The sequence below is a fragment of the Xenopus laevis genome, chromosome 6L (assembly GCF_017654675.1).
Source record: "Xenopus laevis strain J_2021 chromosome 6L, Xenopus_laevis_v10.1, whole genome shotgun sequence".
Lineage (NCBI taxonomy): Eukaryota > Metazoa > Chordata > Amphibia > Anura > Pipidae > Xenopus > Xenopus laevis.
Window position 1 is genome coordinate 104,658,107 of NC_054381.1, and position 21,721 is coordinate 104,679,827.

Sequence of the window (21,721 nt, forward strand, 5' to 3'; positions counted from 1 at the left end):
ATTTCACTACCCTCCTCGTAATAACAAGTGATCCCTTGATCTTCATAAGCATAAATAGTTATGGCAGGGTCATACATTACTTTATTCCAAGGTTATATGAAAACATCAAACATCTCATTAACTGATTTGGTGCAATACAGCCTAGCTTGTGTATCATTCAGAAGTATAGACTAGGCACGGGCCCACTTGGCACATGAAGACCCTGTACTTACCAGCTATGCAGGTGGTAATTATAAGACTGGCTTAGGCCCAGCAGTACTGCACTCTGCACATTGCACTAGATTTTAATCCTTCAAAAAGTGCAATGAGCAGCTATTGCCCTGGATCTAATGCTCTATCCATGGGTACTAAGGGCAGCATTTTTGCACCCTTGCACTTGCATTTTCGGGAATAGTTAATGAGCTTTAATGTCTTCCTGCTTGCAGCAGGGCTCGTGCAAGTTTGGGACCCTCCTTTCTGGAGCATACCATGCACAAAAAGTAGATGGGTGGAAATCAAAATTCTATGAACAGTTCATCATCATGCATCTAGACAGCGTCAGATGAATTTAGTGTAATTATGTATATATGGTGCAAGGTCCTTCTATTTTATGCCAGTTATTGGGTAAGGATTTGTCAGCAGCCTCACTGTTATCATAACTTTTTCTTTTCATGTCAATACGTATAATTACTGCAATATCTTAATATACAAGTAACTATGCAATGTTCCCTTCAAGCTCCAGCTAATAATATCATTGTGGACAGGTTGCACTCGCAAACCCTTACTCACTCTGACTTACCCCCTTCTCTTTGCACAAAGCAATTTTTTCAATTTTTTAATTCACACAATCTACTATAAATTATTGGTTTATGTTGGTTATATACCTGCAATGGATCCAGTACAGCTGCAATTGTAACAGGTGCTTAATGCACGGTGGTATTTTCTCTTTGAACATCAGTAAATGCAGATAGAAATTAAGTCCAGGGGGGAATATTATTCCAGCTAATTGCTTGTAAACGTTATTATTGCAGCATTGTTTTCTATCCTTTATCCGCACTTGTGGATCTTGCTTATAATCAGGGGGGGGGGGATACAGATGGTGTTTTGTTTGATTTGCCAAAACCGGTGCTTGTCAGTTTTTTTAAAGTCTGTTTGCCCCATGGAATGAAATTCTCTGATTTTGTGACTTTTGTGACCTTGGCACCAAAAGAGAGGCACATTATCTAAATCTTCCGTCTTTATAATGTTAAAAAAAGACAAATGCTGGAAATGATTTGGCTAACTTCAGTAATCTGTTTCCTGATGAGAAAAAATAAATGAATGATAAATTATTTAATAAATCAAATTAAGAGAGAACAATTAAGTTGTCTGTATCATAAAATCAAATGGCCAGTAAATCCCGGAAATATAAAATAGATTAGGCACCTATAAGGAATAATATGAAAGTTTAATATTTACCTTGCATTAGAGTAAGATAAAAATTGGAATGAAAGTAGTCGATTTGCAATTACAATTATACCAATCCAGTGAAGTAAATAGCTACTAAGAAAGGGTGTAGATTTGGAACCAGGAGCATGGTTTTAATTAACAAAAAAGAGGAAAGATATGATTTATTGGAGAAACTTTAAAGGAGAGAAGTAGAGGAGCCTACCTGGTGGCTGAGGAGTCTGAAGGCCGTGTTAGATGGTAGCAAAGCATCATATCTAGGATGTCTGCAGATAAATTTGCTTTCATTATTTTAACTCAACCAGGTCAATAAAAGCTTATTACTAAGTAGCTCTTCATCCGTATAATAGACACAGGTGAAGAACACATTCATGACATCCATGATTTGCTCTTATTAGCTGGCCAGTTTGCTTTGATCCATTTGCATGGATTACACATCTACAGATTGTGGCTTGGCCAACATAGATACATTGCTTTCAGTGCCCTCCTCAAATGTATTAATACACAGATTAAATATGAGTGAAGCCAATACAGAACCTTATGGCACCCACCTAGAACCATAACGTAACTAGAGACTGTACCATTGACACCTACTCTCTATGCATAGGCAGTTTTCTTTCCATGGACAAACTGCATCACAAAGATCAACAGCAGTAGTGTACAGAGTTGGCTTGGCACAAATAGTCCCTCCTCCCCTGACCCCCTCGGGGTGCACCTTGCAACTTTTAAAGCACTGTTATGAGGCCTGTGCCCCAGTTGCCCGTGCCCCCGAACATTCTCCAAAATATAATGTGATTATTTACAACCCTTAAAAATAACATGTCCAATACGGATGTCAGACTTACAGGCCTATATCTGCCAGGTTTCAATGAAAACCTATTTTAATATTGGAATCACATTATTTCTCCCAATCCATTTGTGCCATACCATATGAAAGGAAGAATTAGCAGCCTGATTATTCTGAACTAAGCTCTCTGTGTATGTAAGGGTCTGTGCATGTCATCAGGGGCAATATCCTTTTGCATAAACATTTAAGTTCCATTTCCGGTTCCAGCACCTAACAATTTTGTTGAGCCAAGCCACTACCAAGCTACTACTACAAATTGGTCCTGTAACTCTTGCTCTTCTATTGTAAATACTGAAAAAAAATAATGATGGAGCACATTTGGTTTTTCATAGTCTCCTGTAACTTAAATATTTCCATGGAGCCAAACTTTCAAACATTACATTTTAATATTTGAATATGTATGCAGTCTAGCAAGGAAATCAACCAAATCCTCATTTTATTATCATTGCTTTCTTGGTTGCTGCTTTTGAGGGTTACAGGACAGAGATACCTAGTTTGTGTTTATATATAAACCCCTCAAATTCTACTTAGTAGAAAGAAATGATCAGCTAACTGACAATAAGCAGTGAAAATAGCTCTGTGGTTTAGAGCCAAGTGGATAAGCCATTTGTGTCAGAGAGAGACAGACTTTCTATCATTACAGGTAGGGACAAGAAGCTCTTGACTAGAAAGGGACAGTGGCTAAAGTGTACAAAATCAATAAGAAATGTATTTACTGGAGCTTTCCCTTTATCAATCAGCAGCTGTAATGGTTGCCTATCTCCTGTTGCATGAGTATATCATGTCTTTGCCACAGAAGAGCCTTTATCTAAAGCATTTTTTTTACTCAACAGCTCTTTATCATTTTGCAGACTGCTCCCTGTTCATCAGTGTAATCATTTCTATTTCTCTTGTTCCTCTTGTTCCCTCTAATCAATCATTTTCAGTGATCAAACCCAGTGCAATGGCATCATATTTCATCAGGCAAACCTAAAACTGGTTGACCACTGATCTCCAGGCATTGGCTCTAACTGAGAATTAGACATCATCACAATGGAACCTGCTTAAAGGGATACTGTCATTTTTTTTCAAAACACATCAGTTAATAGCACTGCTCCAGCGAATTCTGCACTGAAATCCTTTTTTCAAAAGAGCAAACAGATTTTTTTTATATTTAATTTTGAAATCTGACATGGGGCTAGACAAATTGTCAGTTTCCCAGCTGCCCCCAGCCATGTTTCTTGTGCTCTGATAAACTGCAGTCACTATTTACTGCTGTACTGCAAGTTGGAGTGATATCCCCCCTCCCTTTCCCCCCCATCAGCCCATCAGCAGAACAATGGGAAGGTAACCAGATAACACAAGATAACAGCTGCCTGGTATATATAAGAACAGCACTCAATAGTAAAATCCAGGTGCCACTGAGACACATTCAGTTACATTGAGTAGGAGAAACAGCAGCCTGCCAAAAAGCAGTTCTGGCTCTTTCTGAAAGCACATGACCAGGTAAAATGACCTAAGATGGCTGACTACACACCAATATTATAACTAAAAAAAAATACACTTTCTGGTTCAGGAATGACATTTTATATTGTAGAGTGAATTATTTGCAGTGTATAGAAATAAAAACCACATCATAACATCACAACAGAATTCCTTTAACAGCCAAGGGATCAGTGTCTCTGTTTATTCAAGTCATAGCACCACATGAGGCCCCTAACTTGCAAAATCCATCTTATTATTTTACTTTCTAAAATCAAAACTATACATGTATAAAAAATAAATAGTAGTTCATATTTAGATCAAAAGTGCAATCAACCATCTAGAAGCAATAAAATATACTGAAGGACATAAAGCCCTGTAGTTGTGTGCAACGTCTTGCTATGATAATTGTGCCTCTCCACACCAATTTGTATTGCATGAGATGCTAATGTTCTCTTTAAAATGCAAAGTGGGAAATTGTATCCCAAATGTAACAATATGCATATCTTATGGATGCAAAACCACGGATGCACAAAGCACAGGAATCCGGTGGGAAATGAAAGTGAGAGCCAGGTTATTTTTACTGGAATTAACCTAGTGAATTATTCTGTTTAGCAGCAAATAAACACAGCACTTAGATCATGTTTCTCTATCTGTATTTTGCCGTGCATTTATCAGTGTTTATTTGCAGCTGGATTGTATGCCAGGGTTTGCTTGCTGATGAACAGTATTAGGATCAAATGTGGCTTTGGGTATGGTGTGCAGACTAGGGGATAAAAGATAGAGGGGGTTCCAAGCTACTTTTTTTATCCATCCACCTGGTGGGCATAGGCAGAACTGCATTCAGAATGAGGTGCAACTTTTTGTGCAGTTTTCCACTTCCCCTTGCCCCATTTTATACAAGAGAAGCCATGGCTCTACTCCATACATGGACTTATGGAGCCAGCCCTAGGTCTTTTGTAGTGTTGAACAACTGCAGGGACCTGCTTATTTGGTGTAGTGACTCTAGTAGAAACATAGCTTTGGAACAGGAACATGCTCTGGTATTTAACATGACGTTATTACTTTAAAAATGGAATGTTAGTATATTGAAAAGGGCATGTTTCCCTTTCCAACTCAGCAACCTCAAATATAGAGCCAGTTTACATAGAAATTCATTGTAGATGGTATTAAAGTTTATATTGGGTTGCCACCTGGCCGGTAAAAATGATGGTTGATCCAATGTTATTAATTATTATTAATATATAGGAAGACCGGTATTTTTTCTAGAAAAGGTGGCAACCCTATGATTATATAGGCTAATTACTGGTTACCATGGGTTATTACCCATGTTTCCCCAGTTATAGCAAGTGAGCCGCTGCATCCTTTATACATTTATGCAGTTGGTCCCAGATCCTTATGCACTACTGTGCTCTTCATACTCAGACCAGAATTACTGTACCAGAATGTATGGGTATGGATCACTCCCTGCTTCCTATTCTAGGAACAGCTTCACACACACACAGTTACAGTTGTGCTCACTGGTAAATTGAGAACAAACCTCCCCATTACTAGTTTAAATGAGAAGGAGCTCCACTTCCTCCATTACTTCATGGTAAAAGCAGAGTCGGGTTAAAGGTTTCATCTCTGGCCCCTTGGCTTCCTCTCTATGCCTCTGTCTTTGTGTCTGAGCAGGATAACGCAGAGTTGAAGCCAATCTGCTCCTGCCACAAACAAGGCAATCTCCTGGTCAAGGAGCCAGAGAATGTGATTGTCAACCCTTCTGTGATACTCTTCCCTTCTGTGTTATTAGTGCTGCAAGGTATTGGCCTTTGGGTCACTCTCTCTCTATTATGTCTTCCTGAATGATACTTGGAATCTCAAACTCTTTTTACCCCCCCACTTGCTCCCTGTTTATTGTAAAGGGTTGCAAATTACATTTAGAGATACTATACTAAAAGGAAAAATAGAAGTTATTCTTCTGATCTATGGGGAAAATATCTGAGATCGATGAAACCACTAGATATACCTTGTCATGAAATGAGTTCATATCCAAATTTCTAGCGTGTCAATTTGGGAAAAGATATGGTATAGTTCTTGTATTTATAGAACGTAATTACTTTCAGCATGGGTGTGTGCACCAGATAGAGAGGAGAAGTTAATTCTCACTTTATTCACCCCTGGCACCTGAAGCTGTGCAGGAGGGAACCTTCCTCAGGAAGCAGCTCTCGCTGAATACAGATCAGAGGATTAGAGCAAATAGAAAGCAGTCACTGAGACACAGAAGTAGTTCCACATGATATGCCTTTAATCACCTGCCTACTGTCTTTTTCTAACTAATTATCCGTCCTTAACTGATCCCTAAACCAATGTCTTTGAGTGCTGTCACTTGCTCATTAATGCTTGAATCCTGTTGGGTTTCGTAAATTATCATCTTTTTAACATATTAGTAATGCATGCAAATCTTTCCCTTCTATTAACATTTAATGCTACTTAGAGATTCCCAGGGTGGCTTATGGGGAAGGTTAGTGCAGTGGCTGCAGAAGGTTCTCACCTTAAACCCATGGAAGCTGCACTCTTTTGCAAAAACTTTACTTAAAGAGCCACTATGCCTTTATTTTTCATGTAGATTTTTTATGCGGAAATATTCAGAATCAAATATATATTTATGTTCCCTTTATTTTATTTTCCTATGAATTTGATGCAGGCTCAGGTCACAGTGTTGGCGTAGCTTTAGGGACACCAAAAACAACATATTCTGGAGGTGCCACCTTCAGTCTGTGCAAACACAGTATAGTGATTATTCCAACCCTACTACATGGGACATGGGCTGGCCCAAGCTGGTGCAAGGGATCCCTAGGAAAGAAAATCAGAGAAGAATCCCAGTTTAGCAATAGGCATGCTATCACATGGTCAACATACTGTAGATTGCATGATGTTACTGAACTCTATAAAGAATGTTTCAGTATTGCATTCCTAGGGAGCTTTGGAGACATTCAGAGAAGGCCATTTTCGGTCTATAAAAAAAATATCTTACTTACAAACGGGGTCGATTTTTCCATTTAATAAAGGCTGAATTAATTCACTGGATACTAAAAAAATAATATATTTGTAGGCTCTGTTCAATAAATACTGCCTGTGGATATTGATTTGTGTATAGATCCTGTTTATTTCTGTTTGGGACACATGCTTTATGGCAGAATATCTTCCTGCTAATGAGCCATTTTGCCTGTGACAGGGAAATAGTGAATGAGGAACTCTGCACAGCAAAAATATCCATATACGGGAATTATAATCTTAAAAGTCTCAGACTGCACAGAAAGATATAATGGCCATTTTATACGCCTGTCACATCAATCCTTTTCCAGTATGGCAGCACACAAGCTGCAGGTTTGTCCTTAATTTGTGCTGAATGATCGAGTGCGCTCTGAATCAGATCACATAACAGTATCTCTTCAAAGAAATAACCAGTGTATACGTGGATTGCTTACCATTACATATGGAGGGGAAAACTTCATTGCAGGCACAAACTGGACCAAAGGATATGTGTTGAAAAGCTTGGAAGCCAGATGTTGTAGTTTTAAAAGAAAACATGTTTATTTTACATACATAAAACAATAAGCCTGACGCGTTTTGTCAACAAGGGACACTTAATCATAGGCTGACATCAGCCTTATAAACACATGTCCAGTTTGTGTCTGCCTGCAATGAAGTTTTCCCTGTACATGTAACAGTATCAACAGGGTTGTAGCTTTCTATTTTATTAAAAACTCTTTTTAACCTGTTCTAAATACATTAAACATGTTTCTGCACAAATCTAGAGGTTTCATTTAGAGATGGCGGAGCAGGGTGCAACATGCCAGTTGGGAACACATTGACCTGCACTTTCTTTACAAATACAGTGCTACCTTCATTTTTTGAAGTTGCCCGAATTTGCCATCGCAAGGAAACTTCGGGCGACTTCTGAAAACCGAAGCAATCCGTATGCCATCCTGCCATTCACATTCTTGCCGGCGGGAAGGCATTTCGGGGAGATTAGTCGCCCGAAGAAGAGGAGATTTGTCATTGGGCAACTAATTTCCCCGAATCTGCACGTGTGTCACCACCGTTAATTGTACTAAACTAACATTAAATAGCACAATAAGGGAAATTATAGAGTGTAGCCTAGTAAGGTGTACATACTGTGTATACACAAAAATCTTCAAACCGGCACACCCTTGAAAAATCGTTGCCCTTTTATTTTTAATACATTGCATAAAAGTCCAATGTTTCGGTCCCCATTAGGACTTTTTTCAAGGATGAGAAAGGTCCTAATGAGGACCAAAACGTTGGACTTTTATACCACAGTTCCAGTGGAATTTGTGCCAAAAGAAAACTGTTGCTCTGTTACTGGAAGTAGAACATTCTGTCTCATCTCCATTTGCTCTTTCTTTGCAGGGAGGACAGCGCAGCCGATCTTCTTCTCCTATGGCCAGGCGTTGAGTTTGCCAAGATGCCTCACCATGTCATGTCCTCTGCTTGATAGCCTGAAGTGCCATTACAAATAAAACTACTACTTTATAATATAATGAACTGAGATATATATATATATATATACACAATCTTTTACTTAATGTCTGCGAATTGTGCGTGCAGTTAGCTTATACCAAAATTGTGTTGGCGGTGCCAAATTAAAGGTTGACTAAAGGCAAAGAGGAATAAATGGAGGTGGAACCTGCTGTCTCTATTAATTGTATTAATCAGACATGAAAATGACCTACCCTCCCTAAACTTTAGTAGATTAGCACGACAAGGACTTGCAATGCATTGCTCAGCATGAGAGTAACATGTAGCTCCATCTAGCCCTCAGGAACTCATTTTGGAATCTTTTATCTGCAGTGCTGCAAGTTCTTGTTTCTTGACACTTTTGGTTTATATATTGCGCTTTTTTAAAAAAAAAAAAATTATGTTTTTATAACATCCACTCTCTCTCACACGCATGTTTTTCTTTCATATTAGTTAGCGACAGCTGTAGCAGAGGGCTACTGACATAGGGCGACTTTTAGGCATGTGAAAATGGGCTCAAGGTAAATATCATTCTAGCACACGGCTGTTAAACAGGCAGCAAACCAGATGGAAGGCTCTGTCCTAACCAAACTATGGGGGAGAGAAAAGTGAGAGAGATTGGGTATTTGAGGAGGTGAGGAACCTGATATATAGGTGCATAAGGTACTCAACACACAAAGAACTAACTGCAGATCTCAGGTTGGACACCTGCCACAACTCAGATGAGAACTGTCGCAGTTTTCTCCCTACACTGATTATTTGGCGCTAAACAGCAGCAAGTGAGTCTAGTAACTCAAGTAGAGACTCATAGCACTGGTGCCTCACACACATATAGAAGGGTCAACTAACTATATATATATATAGGCAAGTTACTAATTTAATAGAAAAAGTAGCTGTAGTCGTAACCAATTGGGAGCCAGAGGGGGGTCTTTCTTGGCTACCAACATTTTTAAGGGCTCTGGAAATTACAGATGCACCAAATAGCTCTGAATTGCACTGTTTTTAACTGTATATGAATTAATCCCCTGTACATTCCAATGATCATTATTGAATCTAATGTGTTTTTTTTTAATTATTTCTACATATTTTTACAACCTTTTGTTGGTTACGTAAAGCATTTCCCTTATAAATGTTACAGTAGTTAAGATTAAACGCTAGATTAATAAGGAACGGGTAACGTGTATTTTTAAATTAAAATCCGTGGCTACTAATACATTCCACTATATGAATTGAAACTGAGGTTTGTGGCCGGCTTCACTGACAGGATTTAGATGCAGCAACACTACAACATGTTTGTGCTTTATATATTTTCCTGGTTGATCAAGCAGAATAGTCAACAGTTTCCATGTTGGTGTCATTGTTGAAATAAAATAATCATTTAAACTGAATGTTTTTGTGCTTTTTTTTGTCAACAGTATATATATATATTTATACATACTAGTGTATACTGGTTTATATGCACATGCTGCTTCCCTGGGAAACAATCCATAGAAAAACCAATTAAACCTTTGCACTAATAAAGGTGAGTGGGTTACTTTGCTTTAAAATTATTCCAGTTTCTCTCGGTAAATATGGCTTCCATCATGGATATACAGTATTTCTCTTAGAGGGGCAGTATCAACCCCAAGTATCTTGACACAGACGAGAAGATTTGGGGAGATTAGTCGCCCGGCGTCAAATTGACTCTTCTTCGGGCGACTAATGTCCCCAAACTGCCTCCCCCCTCGCTAGAATCGAAATCGCTGGCGGGATGACACTCAGATCGCTTCATTTTCAGAAGTCACCCGAAGTTCCCTCATGAGGCAACTTCCGGCAACTTTGGAAAACGAAGCGATCTGGGTGCCACCCCGCCGGCGATTTAGATTAGATTCGGGCCTGGTAGGATCCATTCTGGTAAGTTGCACACATAGGGGCAAATTCACTAAGATTCGTAGTTGCGCCAGACGCAACTTCGCCGCGCTTCGCCGCACTTCGCCAGGCGTAGTTTCGCCAGCGCTCCGCAAATTCACTAAACTCCGAAGTTGCGCACAGGGGTAGCGTAAGTTGCGCTAGCGTTGATTCGCTAAGTGAAGCGAAGTTACGCTAGCGAAGGTTAATTTGCATACGGCGCCAAATTCAAATTTCAATGGAGGAATACGTACAATCACTACAAATGCCTGGGAAACCTTCAAAACATCAAATAATTTTTTTTTTTGCCCTACACATGTGCCCACTGTATAGTTAAGTTGACATGAGTTAGGAAATGTAGGGGGGAAGGAGGGGAGCCCCAAAAAAATTCTTGATCTTTTTCAGGCTATCACGCATAATATAGAAAACACGCCAGCGTTTTTTGGGACTTAGAAAAAATTTGAACTTTTTTGGAAGCAATCCCTATCTACTGGTCTGAGGTGGTGAAGGAAGTCTAGCGTAAAAGGTAGCGTTCAGTACACTGCGCGCGTTAGTGAATTTGCGTAGTTATGTCCGTAGCGAAAATTCGCCAGGCGTAAGGGTGCGAAGTAACACTAGCGAATCTACGCCAGTGTTCGTTAGTGAATTTGCGAAGTAACGAACATGCCCAACGCTAGCGAATTGACGCTAGCGTTCGGCGCTTCGGCGCTTAGTGAATTTGCCCCATAGTATTTCCCTGCATTTGTGCTGGAATCGTGTCACTTCTGGCATGCGGCATTAACAATTGCATTTGTGTCTGATTCACTTGGTTCAAGTCAGTAACAGCTATTGATGCACAACTAGAATTACTGCCACTTCCAGGCTGGCAGTATTTTCAGGGTTCCCCAGTGTTCCCCAGTGTCCATTTGAAAAAGTTTGGGAACCCTTCTTAATTAGCAAACAAACAGCCATCCAGCACTTTGGTAATAGGAGCTTACTTTTCAGGGGTGCATGTAAAGCAATGTGTTCACCTTCACATTTTCCTTCCTTTTAATATATAACACGCCTTATGGAAACAGTAGTATTTCAGCAGTGACATAAAGTTTATTGGATTAACAGAAAAAATGCATTATGCATCATAACAGAATTAGACAGATGCATAAATTTGGGCACTCAACAGAGATATTACATCAATACTTAGTTGAGCCCCTTTTGCAAATGTAACAGCCTCTAGACGCCTCCTATAGCCTTTGATGAGTGTCTGGATTCTGGATGGCGGTATTTTTGACCATTCGTCCATACAAAATCTCTCCAGTTCAGTTAAATTTGATGGCTGCCGAGCATGGACAGCCTGCTTCAAATCATCCCATAGATTTTCGATGATATTCAAGTCGGGGGACTGTGACCATTCCAGAATGTTGTACTTCTACCTCTGCATAAATGGCTTTGTAGATTCTGAAGTGTGTTTAGGGTCATTGTCTTGTTGGAATATCCAACCCCTGCGTAACTTCAACTTTGTGACTGATGCTTGAACATTATCCTGAAGAATTTGTTGATATTGGGTTGAATTCATCCGACCCTCGACTGTAACAAGGGCCCCAGTCCCTGAACTAGCCACACAGCCCCACAGCATGATGGAACCACCACCAAATTTGACAGTAATTAGCAGGTGTTTTTCTTGGAATGCAGTCTTATTCTTCCGCCATGCATAATCCTTTTTGTTATGACCAAATAACTAAATTTTTGTCTCATTAGTCCAAAGCACTTTGTTCAAAAATGACTGTGGCTTGTCTAAATGAGCTTTTGCATATAACAAGCGACTCTGTTTGTGGCGTGAGAGCAGAAGGGTCTTCTTTCTCATCCCCCTGCCATACAGATGTTCTTTGTGCAAATTGTGCTGAAATGTAGAACAATGTACAGATACACCATCTGCAGCAAGATGTTCTTTCAGGTCTTTGGAGATGATCTTTGGGTTGTCCGTAACCATTCTCACAATCCTCTGCATATGCCGCTCCTGTATTTTTCTTGGCCTGCCAGACCTGGGTTTTACAGCAACTGCGCCTGTGGCCTTCCATTTCCTGATTCCATTCCTTACAGTTGAAACTGAAAGTTGAAACCTCTGAGATAGCTTTTTGTAGCTTTCCCCTAAACCATGATACTGAACAATCTTGTTTTCAGATCTTTTGAGAGTTGCTTTGAGGATCCCATGTTGTCACTCTTCAGAAGCACAACTTGCAATTGGCCACCTTAAATACCTTCTATCATGATTGGACACACCTGCCTATGAAGTTCAACAAGCTAATCCAACCAATTTCGTGTTGCCAGTAATCAGTATTGAGCAGTTACATTCATTCAAATGAGCAAAATTACAAGGGTACCCACGTTTTTGGACAGCCAGTTTTTTACATTTGATTTAATTTCATACAACTGAATACTGCTTCACTATAAATAGTTGTTCAGAAAACACCCCAGTACTCAGATGTTCCTGGGAAATGAAAGACATATTATAAGTTATTATGCAGGCTGAGAGGGGTTCCCAAACTTTTCCATATGACTGTATATCAGAGTAAGCAAGACAGGAGTATCAGTCCACCCTGCGAGTAGCAGTCAGAGCATCAGAGTATGTTTATATTTGCATCCTATTTAGCTCCTTGCACTTGAGCTTGAGCTCATAAATGAGGCTTCAGGTACTAGCATATAGACGTGTTGCTGTATATATGTTCTAAGCATATCAAAGCATTATTTTGCTTTTGCATATACTGTACCTTGGTGTGCTATATTTAAGGTGTACATTGGACTATAAGATGTATTTTATTCCATTTTGGTCATGTTCATTTACACCCATAATAAAATATGTATATGTTTCTAATATAGAATATGAAAAGGTAAATTTTTTTTGTATTGGAGTGCCCTCCTTACTTTAGATTTTCTCATTAATAGCATCTAGCTGCCTAATTATGTGTCTCAGTATAATTGTTGGACTATGTTGAGAAATGGGCACGGCTGTATTTATGCTGGCCATAGCACAGAATGGATGTATACAGTAGTTCTTGTAACATGAAACAGTCACCTGCTGTGTCTACAAAACCTCATGCGCTCAGTGCATTAATGATGTGGAGTTGTACAGTGCCCAAACACACAGAATGATAGATGCCATGTTCTACAGATGTACCAGTTTTCCACATCCAGAGAATTACAAACATAATTCTTTGTAGCCCCGCTGGGTGTCTGCACTGAGAATAAGAAATGGCTTTGTGCAAGTGGCACGGGCTGCCTGGACTTGATGTATTCGTCTGTATAGTGACAGGAGGTGCCTGGAGAAGAATAGAAAGGCTACTATACTGTATGTATTGTGTTTCTTTGCATTCTAGTGCATATGCCTTTGTTTTACAACTGGATCACGCTTTATGGTTTTTAACATTCTTTTTTAGGAAGAAAGCGAAGATGGACAGGGCTGTATCTTAATGGATGATAAAAAGAAATAACAAGTCCATATTACTCAGAGCAATGTAACTGCTTAATACACCACTGCTGGGGTCCAATAATAAGTATGCAATTAAACAATGGGGCTAATTGTGAATAAACTATATGCATTGGCCTTATACACTATTCCCAGTCAGCAGTGAGGATGTCATTTATACTCTCCAGTGTTGGACTGGGCCGGCAGGGCAGCAGGAAAATGTGGTGGCCCCATCAACCCACAACTGCTCCCCTCTGAGCTCCCAATCACGGCCGCAAAGTAGAAAATAAGGTACATGCGGTCCAGAGGGGGGGTTGCGGCACTGATATATAGTCTGTCACTGAATCTCTCAGTCGTTGTACAGTAATCTAACCATCGATGTAACAATTTTACCATTATAACATTAATAATAAGCCTTCTGAAAAGAGAAGGAATTCACATGCCACATTTTATACACATAGCACTGCCTTAAAAGTAACACTAGTGAAAAGTCGCTAGCGTTCGGCACCCACAAAGAAACTCTGCATTTTAGTGAATTAGCGTTGTCTGAAGTGTATCGATGGGTGTGAATCAGTTGCTGGCTTCTGGGTGCATATTTGGCCACATGAATATAAAGGAGTAATTTTCACGTCTCCCCCATGATTTCTGAACTGAGGTTAGTTCTGGTTTTAAAGGAGAACGAAAGATTGATGGGGAGGTGCCAAATGTCAGGGCATCCTCCAAGGATTTTAATGACTTACCTGATACCCCAGGCTGGTGCTCCTGTTAGCAGAAAACTGCAGCAGCCCAGTGAACCAGTGAGCAAGCAATTCTACTCCTTCTTTCTTCAAGTGGGTGCATTTGTAAAGACTTTAACAAAAAGGCTGGCTTTTTCACTCTACTGCACATGCCACTAGTGCTCAGAGCAGTTTTCTGCTAACAGGGGCACCAGCATGTGGTGTTCCTGGGGGTTCCCTTAATATGTGGCACCCCCTATCAATTGGAGCTTTCATTCTCCTTTAAAATAATACTGTATGCAAAGAATGAGACATGTAAATATCTTCTATTTTCAACAGGCTTATTGTAATTCTTGCATAAAGAAGGGGTTTTGGTTCCTTTTGCAAATCTCAGTCTAATCTTGATGGTATCACTATGATAATATAAAACCACAAGAAATTCTTCCTTGATCCAAACAACAGCCAAGGAACAATTCAGATTCTAGACTATATCTAAACCAGCATCAGATGAGCACTGAAATTCAAGGGTTTTCTGAGAGACAGACGCAGGAAGGTCTATAGTGAAAATGTGATTATGAGGATGTTAATGGAAGACATGGTTAGTGGAAGTGGGTGAACTGGGCCTACTTGGAGATCTTCTAATACTCCAGTCCAAGTCTCACCTCATGTAAAGCTGGATGCTCAGTCTGGAAACTACAGAATCTAGGATAAGAATCATACCAACCAAAGAAACAAATTAGACTAAACTTGAGTTTTCCTTACCCTGGGCTTACGCTATGCCCACACATCATACACTTTTTTTCTCTGAGCCACTCCCTTAAATTATTTGTAGTTTCTAGCACCTTATTTCTGTGGTTTATTATGAATCAACATAATCGGGTATCCAGTGTATTTTTCTTGACTCACAATGACCTTCCTCACAAATCCAGGTAACTCAGCCATGACACTTCATTATCTTCAATATATTTCACATTCACTTGTTGACCTTTGTGATTCTAGTGGATGACTATGATTTAGAGATATCTTTCTTGTGTGTTTACATTGTCATACCAGGTTAAATCACTCAATAACATGTCAAAACCCCTGTAATAGAGTACATTTCCCAACTGACACTGGATTTAAAACTAGTGATGGTGTTGTCAGAATATATATTTTAAGCATCTTGTTTTTATTGATGGTTTTAAAGACATCTGCAGAAAGTTATTTTAAAAAGTGAGATAATTCCTAAGAATATACACTCAACACCCATGTTTTGTTTATATAGCTCTGCTGGGAATTCCTGTCTGCATGCTCACTGCTTCACTCTTACTGGACACTCTCAGCACTGAATATCTCTCTGTGTATCTGCATCTGGTGCAATGAGGAGGCCAGGAGCATTATTGTGAGACTGCATGAAAGCATACCTACATATGTACCCATAAGTTAGTGCTGTCCCTTTTCTTCAAGCAGTCCCCAAAACAGTAAAAAAGCTAAGATCTGGCCTTGTTTTACAGGTAGCAGTGAGAGTTGTTTCCCATTCCAAGTCAAAGGATTTCCCTGCTACTTTAGTAGTTGGCAAGGATTGTCATGGTTCCCTAATCTATAGAAATGAAAGTCACGATGTGCTTGGCTTCTTTTTGTGGATACCCACTTGCTGGAGGGGGTACTTGGTGCCAAGAGTCTGGGGTGAAGGTAGGACTCAGTAGGAGAAGTCAGCATCAGAAAATATCTGTAATATCAGTAATAATGAGAGACCAGATTAAGATAGCTAGTTGAGCAGCCTGAGGCTCCACTGAACGGACCAGAATGGTTAGTATCCTAGGTATAACCCCCTATATAAGAACTCAAACAGTTAGGGGCAGATTTATTAAGGTTCGAGTTGTGTTTTCCATGAAAATTTGAGTTTTCGATTTGTATTTTTTGGACAAAACTCACATTTTTGGGTTAAAAAAACTCAAATCTTTCAGGTTTTCTTGAAAACTCAAATTTTTGAGATTCATTATACCCCGACCCTGGAAATAGCTTGAATATGAAAATACACCATCTAAAACCTGTTGAGGTCACGTAGGAGTCAATGGCAGAGGTTCCTTGAACCATTTGAAGATGTTAACAGCCTGCTTGATGTTTGAGGTTTTTTTCGGAGGGTTTTGGCCAAAAACGCGAATGATTGAAGCGATTCGAGTTTTTTTCATGGGGAATCTGCTTTTTCACATTCTATTTTTTTCTTATATAAGAAAGTTGTGAGTTCATTAGCGTTCATTCGTGGTATAAAAAAAACCTCTAAAACCTGACCTTGGATAAATAACCCAGTCTCAGAAATAGAAGATTCCTGGGGTAAGAAGTAAATGTTAGGGACTAGTTCACCTACAAGTGAATATTACCTCTGGGTGTCTGTAACTGCTATGGCTGCACCATTAAGTAAATTACATTGGCTGAAGTATCAGTGAAATTCCTGATTATTGTACCATCTGAACAATACCACCAAAGAGAATGTGTAAGATTCAGCAAATAAAGAATTATTATTTGGATATTGTGAGATCAAGTTCTTAGTGGGGTCCCTCAGAATTCTGTATTCTGTATTTGGTCTACTTTATTTAAATTGCTCATTAAATACTTAAGGGAGAATATTGTAAGTAATGTATCAGTGTTTGCACAAAACTATCCAGCCCAATTAATTCCATCCAGGATTTGACATCCTTGCAGCAGGATCTTGACAAACTGGCAATCTGGGCAGCTGAGTGGCGGATGAGATTCAATGTTGATAAATGTAAAGGCATACAGTGGTCATGCCCTTAAAGGAGAAGGAAAGCCCCAGGGCGCAAAACCCCTCCCCCCCTCCCCTGTGTTGCCCCCCCTCCCTCCTCCCCCTGGCCTACCTGTCCCCCTGGGCAAATGCCCCTAACTTGTTACTCACCCCTCTGCGCAGGTTTTGTCCACAGAGTTCACAGTCGCCATCTTCTCCCACGCGCGTCTTCTTCCTGCTCTGACCGGCGTCTTCTGGCGCATGCGCAGTAGGAACAGGTACCGGTACAGCTCTACTGCGCATGCGCCGAATGTCACGAAGTTTTCCGATTTCACTTTGTGACATTCGGCGCATGCGCAATAGAGCTGTACCAGTACCTGTTCCTACTGCGCATGCGCCAGAAGACGCCGGTCAGAGCAGGAAGAAGACGCGCGTGGGAGAAGATGGCGACTGTGAACTCCGTGGACAGGACCTGCGCAGAGGGGTGAGTAACAAGTTAGGGGCATTTGCCCAGGGGGACAGGTAGGCCAGGGGGGAGGAGGGAGGGGGGCAACACAGGGGAGGGGGGGAGGGGTTTTGCGCCCTGGGGCTTTCCTTCTCCTTTAATGGGACTGCACTAGGCAAATCCATAATGGACAATAACATTGGAGTCCTTGTACATATTTGGATCTAGTAAGCAATGCCAGTCAGCAGCTGCAAAGGCAAAGTTCTGAGCTGTACTAAAAGGGGAATAGATTTGCGGGAAGAGGGGTCTATTCTTCCAATTTACAGAGCTCTGGTAAGGCCCCATCCAAAATATGCTGTGCACTTTTGGTCTCCATTGCTTAAACGGGATATTATTGAATTAGAAAGGGTCCAGAGAAGGACAACTAAGATGATAAATGGTATGAAAAGTTTCAGTTATGAAGAAAGACTGACCAAGGCAGAATTGTTTATGATGGAGAAGAGACGCTTAAGGGGAGTTATAACTATGTATAAAGATATAAGGGGATCATTTAATAACCTCAAGAATGCTTTATTTATTTACCAGTAGGTCCTTCCAGATGACACAAGGGCACCCATTCTGATTAAAAGAAAAGGTTTTTTTACAGTTTGATCTGGGAAGATGCGGAATTCTCTCCCTGAATCAGTTGTACAGGCTGATACATTATATAGCTTTAAGAAGGGGTTGGATAGCTTTTTAGCAAGTGAAGGAATACAGGGTTATGGAAGATAGCTCATTGTACAAGTTGATCCAGGGACTGGTCTGATTGGCATCTTGGAGTCAAGAAGGAATTTTTCCCCCTCTGAGGCTTTAGATGGGTTTTTCTGCCTTACTCTGGATCAATTAGAAGTTAGGCAGGTTATATATAGACTTAAAAGGTTGAACTTGATGGACATGTGTCTTTTTCAACCTAACTTACTAAGTTCTGTTTGTGTGATTCAATGTGGTTAACCCTAACCAACTTATGTGTCCCATGTGACACGTGCTCTAGTGGGAGTTGCGACTAGTCCAAGTTGGGTAAGAACATGGAAGGTACCAGAGAGAACCCTATCTGTAAAATAGTGCTACAATGTAATTCTTATCAACTTTCCAACATACTGTACATAAAATCCAATGGTTTTAAAGATATTTGTAATTGTGTTCCAGTGCTACAATTTATTGTTATCTTTACAAGCAGCAGCACTCTCATCAGAAGGGATAAATCCAGTCCTACCTTTCACTGTCAGCATTTCATACATCACTACTTGTCACCAGAGTTATTTAAATAAAAATATATAGGGAAACATTTAACTCTATGACAAGGCAACAACCTTGATTATAAAGAAGATGCCAAAAGTCCATAAGAGACTGAGCAAAAGAGAAATGACTATAAACTATTAAAGCATGTTCACAAAATGTGTAATTAGCATCATGCACAAGACAAAGCCTGGAATAAGGGCTATAAAATCGGAATTATTGGCTCTGAGAATTCCATTTAATGCAGTGCTAATTTTTATTCTGTGAATTAATAAATGGATGCCTGGCTGGGATTTCTAAAACCTTTCTCCACTGATTCTAATGTTGCATGCTGTTTATTTAAGCTATTGGGAAAAGATTGATAGTCTTTGCTGAAATCTCCGTGGGATACTTGCCATAATTAATACAACCACAATATCTTGCTGCATGGGCCATAAATGTTCATAATAGAAATATTAACAGTCTTTTCTCTTTTACAACAGATAATTGTTCAGCAGAGGACTTTTGTGTGGCTGTGCAGAACAGGAAGCAACGACACTCATAAAGGAATGAAAATTGGAATTAATGTAAAAAGCCTTTTAATTACTCAGAGACAATATTAATAACAGTAATGCCATTGCTGTGTGGAGTTGCAACATGTTTCCCTTCCAAGACAGTTTCTCAGTTGATGCAGACTATAGCCTCAGCTGTAGGTGAGCTACAACTCCCTCTCCCAGCACCCACTAACACTCTAGAAAACTATAAGTTGGACAATGAGCAGCCTTAGATCGCTTATTTAAACATCACATATTTAAATATTATGGCTTTAAATATATATATGCTTATATGCTTATCTTAAGCATTAAATGGTAATACAAATTAGAACATTTTTCAGAGGAGGGTGACTGTCGGGAATCTAGGGATTGTGTCCTGGAATGTTAAACAGATTGTATGTGAATCACATAATTTCCTTCTTTCTCAGTAGCAAAAAAATCAAGAAGAGTTTTACTATACTGTTTATAGCAGAGACAGGTCATTGACAGGTGAAATTTATATGCAGGGCATTCCACGTCCTCATTGCCCTCATCATTTACGCTGCTTCACATTAAAGTTCTGTTCTTCAAGTCTAGAGAGGTGTCCTCTGGTTCTCATGTTCCAGGCTAATAATACTTAATTCTGTGCGGTACTTTATCAAATGCTTTAGCAAAATCTAAGTAGATCACATCCACTGCCATCCCAGATTCCAAGTTCCTACTTAATTGAGTTTCCCACTAAATTAAATAATCTGTTTAAAACGTCAGATTAATTTGATATTTCTCATTTCATTAAAAGGGCATCTCTGCAATATATTAACTAGGAAACAGGGTTATATGCAGAAGGAAAATGTCTTCAAAATGTGGCTTAATAAATATCAGTATATTTCCGTTGTGAGAAAGGAAAGACATCGCAATTAAAATCATTTATGAAAGGTAAAATTGAGACAGAAAAGGGTATTGCACCAAGGAGTAAAACAAATCCAAACTGTTATTTTTAATCTCTCTACACAACTGAGGAACCAGCTAATGAAGGTTTCTTTCTTAAAAGTCCCAATTCTAATATTACTACTACAGATGCATAGTTCACACAAGAGAAAATTCAAAAGAGTATAGAACAAAGGTCTAATCATCCCAGGATATTAAATGGGCTTAACTCTGTGATTGCCAAATCCTTTTAATTAATTTTTCAGGATTCATTGACATCTGGCATTGTGCCCAGAGACTGGCGAATTGCTAATGTGGTGCCGCTATTCAAAAAGGGATCCCATTCTCAGCCTCAAAACTATAGGCCTGTTAGTCTGACATCAGTGGTAGGAAAGGTTTTCGAAGATACTTGACGTGAGATACTTAATTACACTGCAAATCACAATACTGTGAGTTTGTGCCAGCATGGTTTTATACCGATTTTATACAGCCAAACTAAATGAATTGCCTTTTATGAGGAAGTGAGCAGGAACCTAAGATGGCAGTGGATGTGATCTACTTAGTCTTTGCTAAAACATTTGATGCAGTACCACACAGAAGGATTCTGGTTAAATGAAGGAATATTGGCCTGGAACATAGTATTTGTACTTGGATAGACAACAGGCTGAAATATAGACTACAAAGATTGGTGGTAAATGGAACATTTTCTAATTGGACCAGTATTGTTAGTGGAGTACAACAGGGGTCTGTCTTTGCTCAATTGCATCTTAACTTGATTATTAATGACCTGGAGGTGGGCATTGTAAGTACTATTTCTATTTTTTGCTGATGATACTAAATTATGTAAAATGATCCAAGCAGGATGCTGCAGAGTGATTTGACTAAATTAGAAAACTGGGCAGCAAACTGGCAAATGAGGTTCAATGTTGATAAATGCAAGGTTATGCACTTTGGTAGAAAAAAATCTAAATGTGAGTAATACACTATTCCAGGTCACTAAAGCAAATAAAGTTCTGTCTTGCATAAAAAAGGGCATTAACTCAAGGAATGAAAACATAATTATGCCTCTTTATAGGTCCCTGGTGAGGCCTCACCTGGAGTATACAGTGCCGTTTTGGACTCTGGTCCTTAAAAAGGATATAAATGAGCTGGAGAGAGTGCAGAGAGGTGCAATTAAACTGGTAAATGGAATGGAGCATTTCAATGGAAAAAGAAAACATTCTAAACAACTTTGCAATATATATTCATTACAATTTGTCTGTTGAGTTATTTGTATATGTATTGCTATTAAAAGCAATGTTTGTCTGTTCTCTGGTGTCTCAGACTGTTGATACAATGTAAGACAAGGCAGCTGATTAACAGACCTGACTTTGCTGGGGAACTAAGACTTTTGCAACATTGTGTAAAAAGTAACAACCAGGAGTTAAGCAAATGCTGCTTTCAATAGCAATTGTTTTTACAAATAAATTTAAAGAAGAAGGAAAGTGGGGGTGCCAAATGTTAGGCACCCCCAAGTAGTTATATTTACTTACCTGACCCAC

At 39.5% G+C, this 21,721-nt stretch overlaps 1 protein-coding gene across 4 annotated transcripts in view; it reads left to right on the forward strand.

Moving 5' to 3' along the window:
* The window catches only part of mbp.L (myelin basic protein L homeolog), a 115,072-nt gene extending 105,427 nt beyond the window's left edge, over nt 1–9,645 (forward strand). For all 4 annotated transcript variants that reach the window (XM_018266683.2, XM_018266684.2, XM_018266687.2 and 1 more), the window contains 1 exon segment: nt 8,150–9,645. In XM_018266683.2, coding sequence (XP_018122172.1) covers nt 8,150–8,194 — 45 coding nt within the window. In that variant the 3' untranslated portion in view covers nt 8,195–9,645.
* The last annotated feature ends 12,076 nt before the right edge of the window (nt 9,646–21,721 follow it).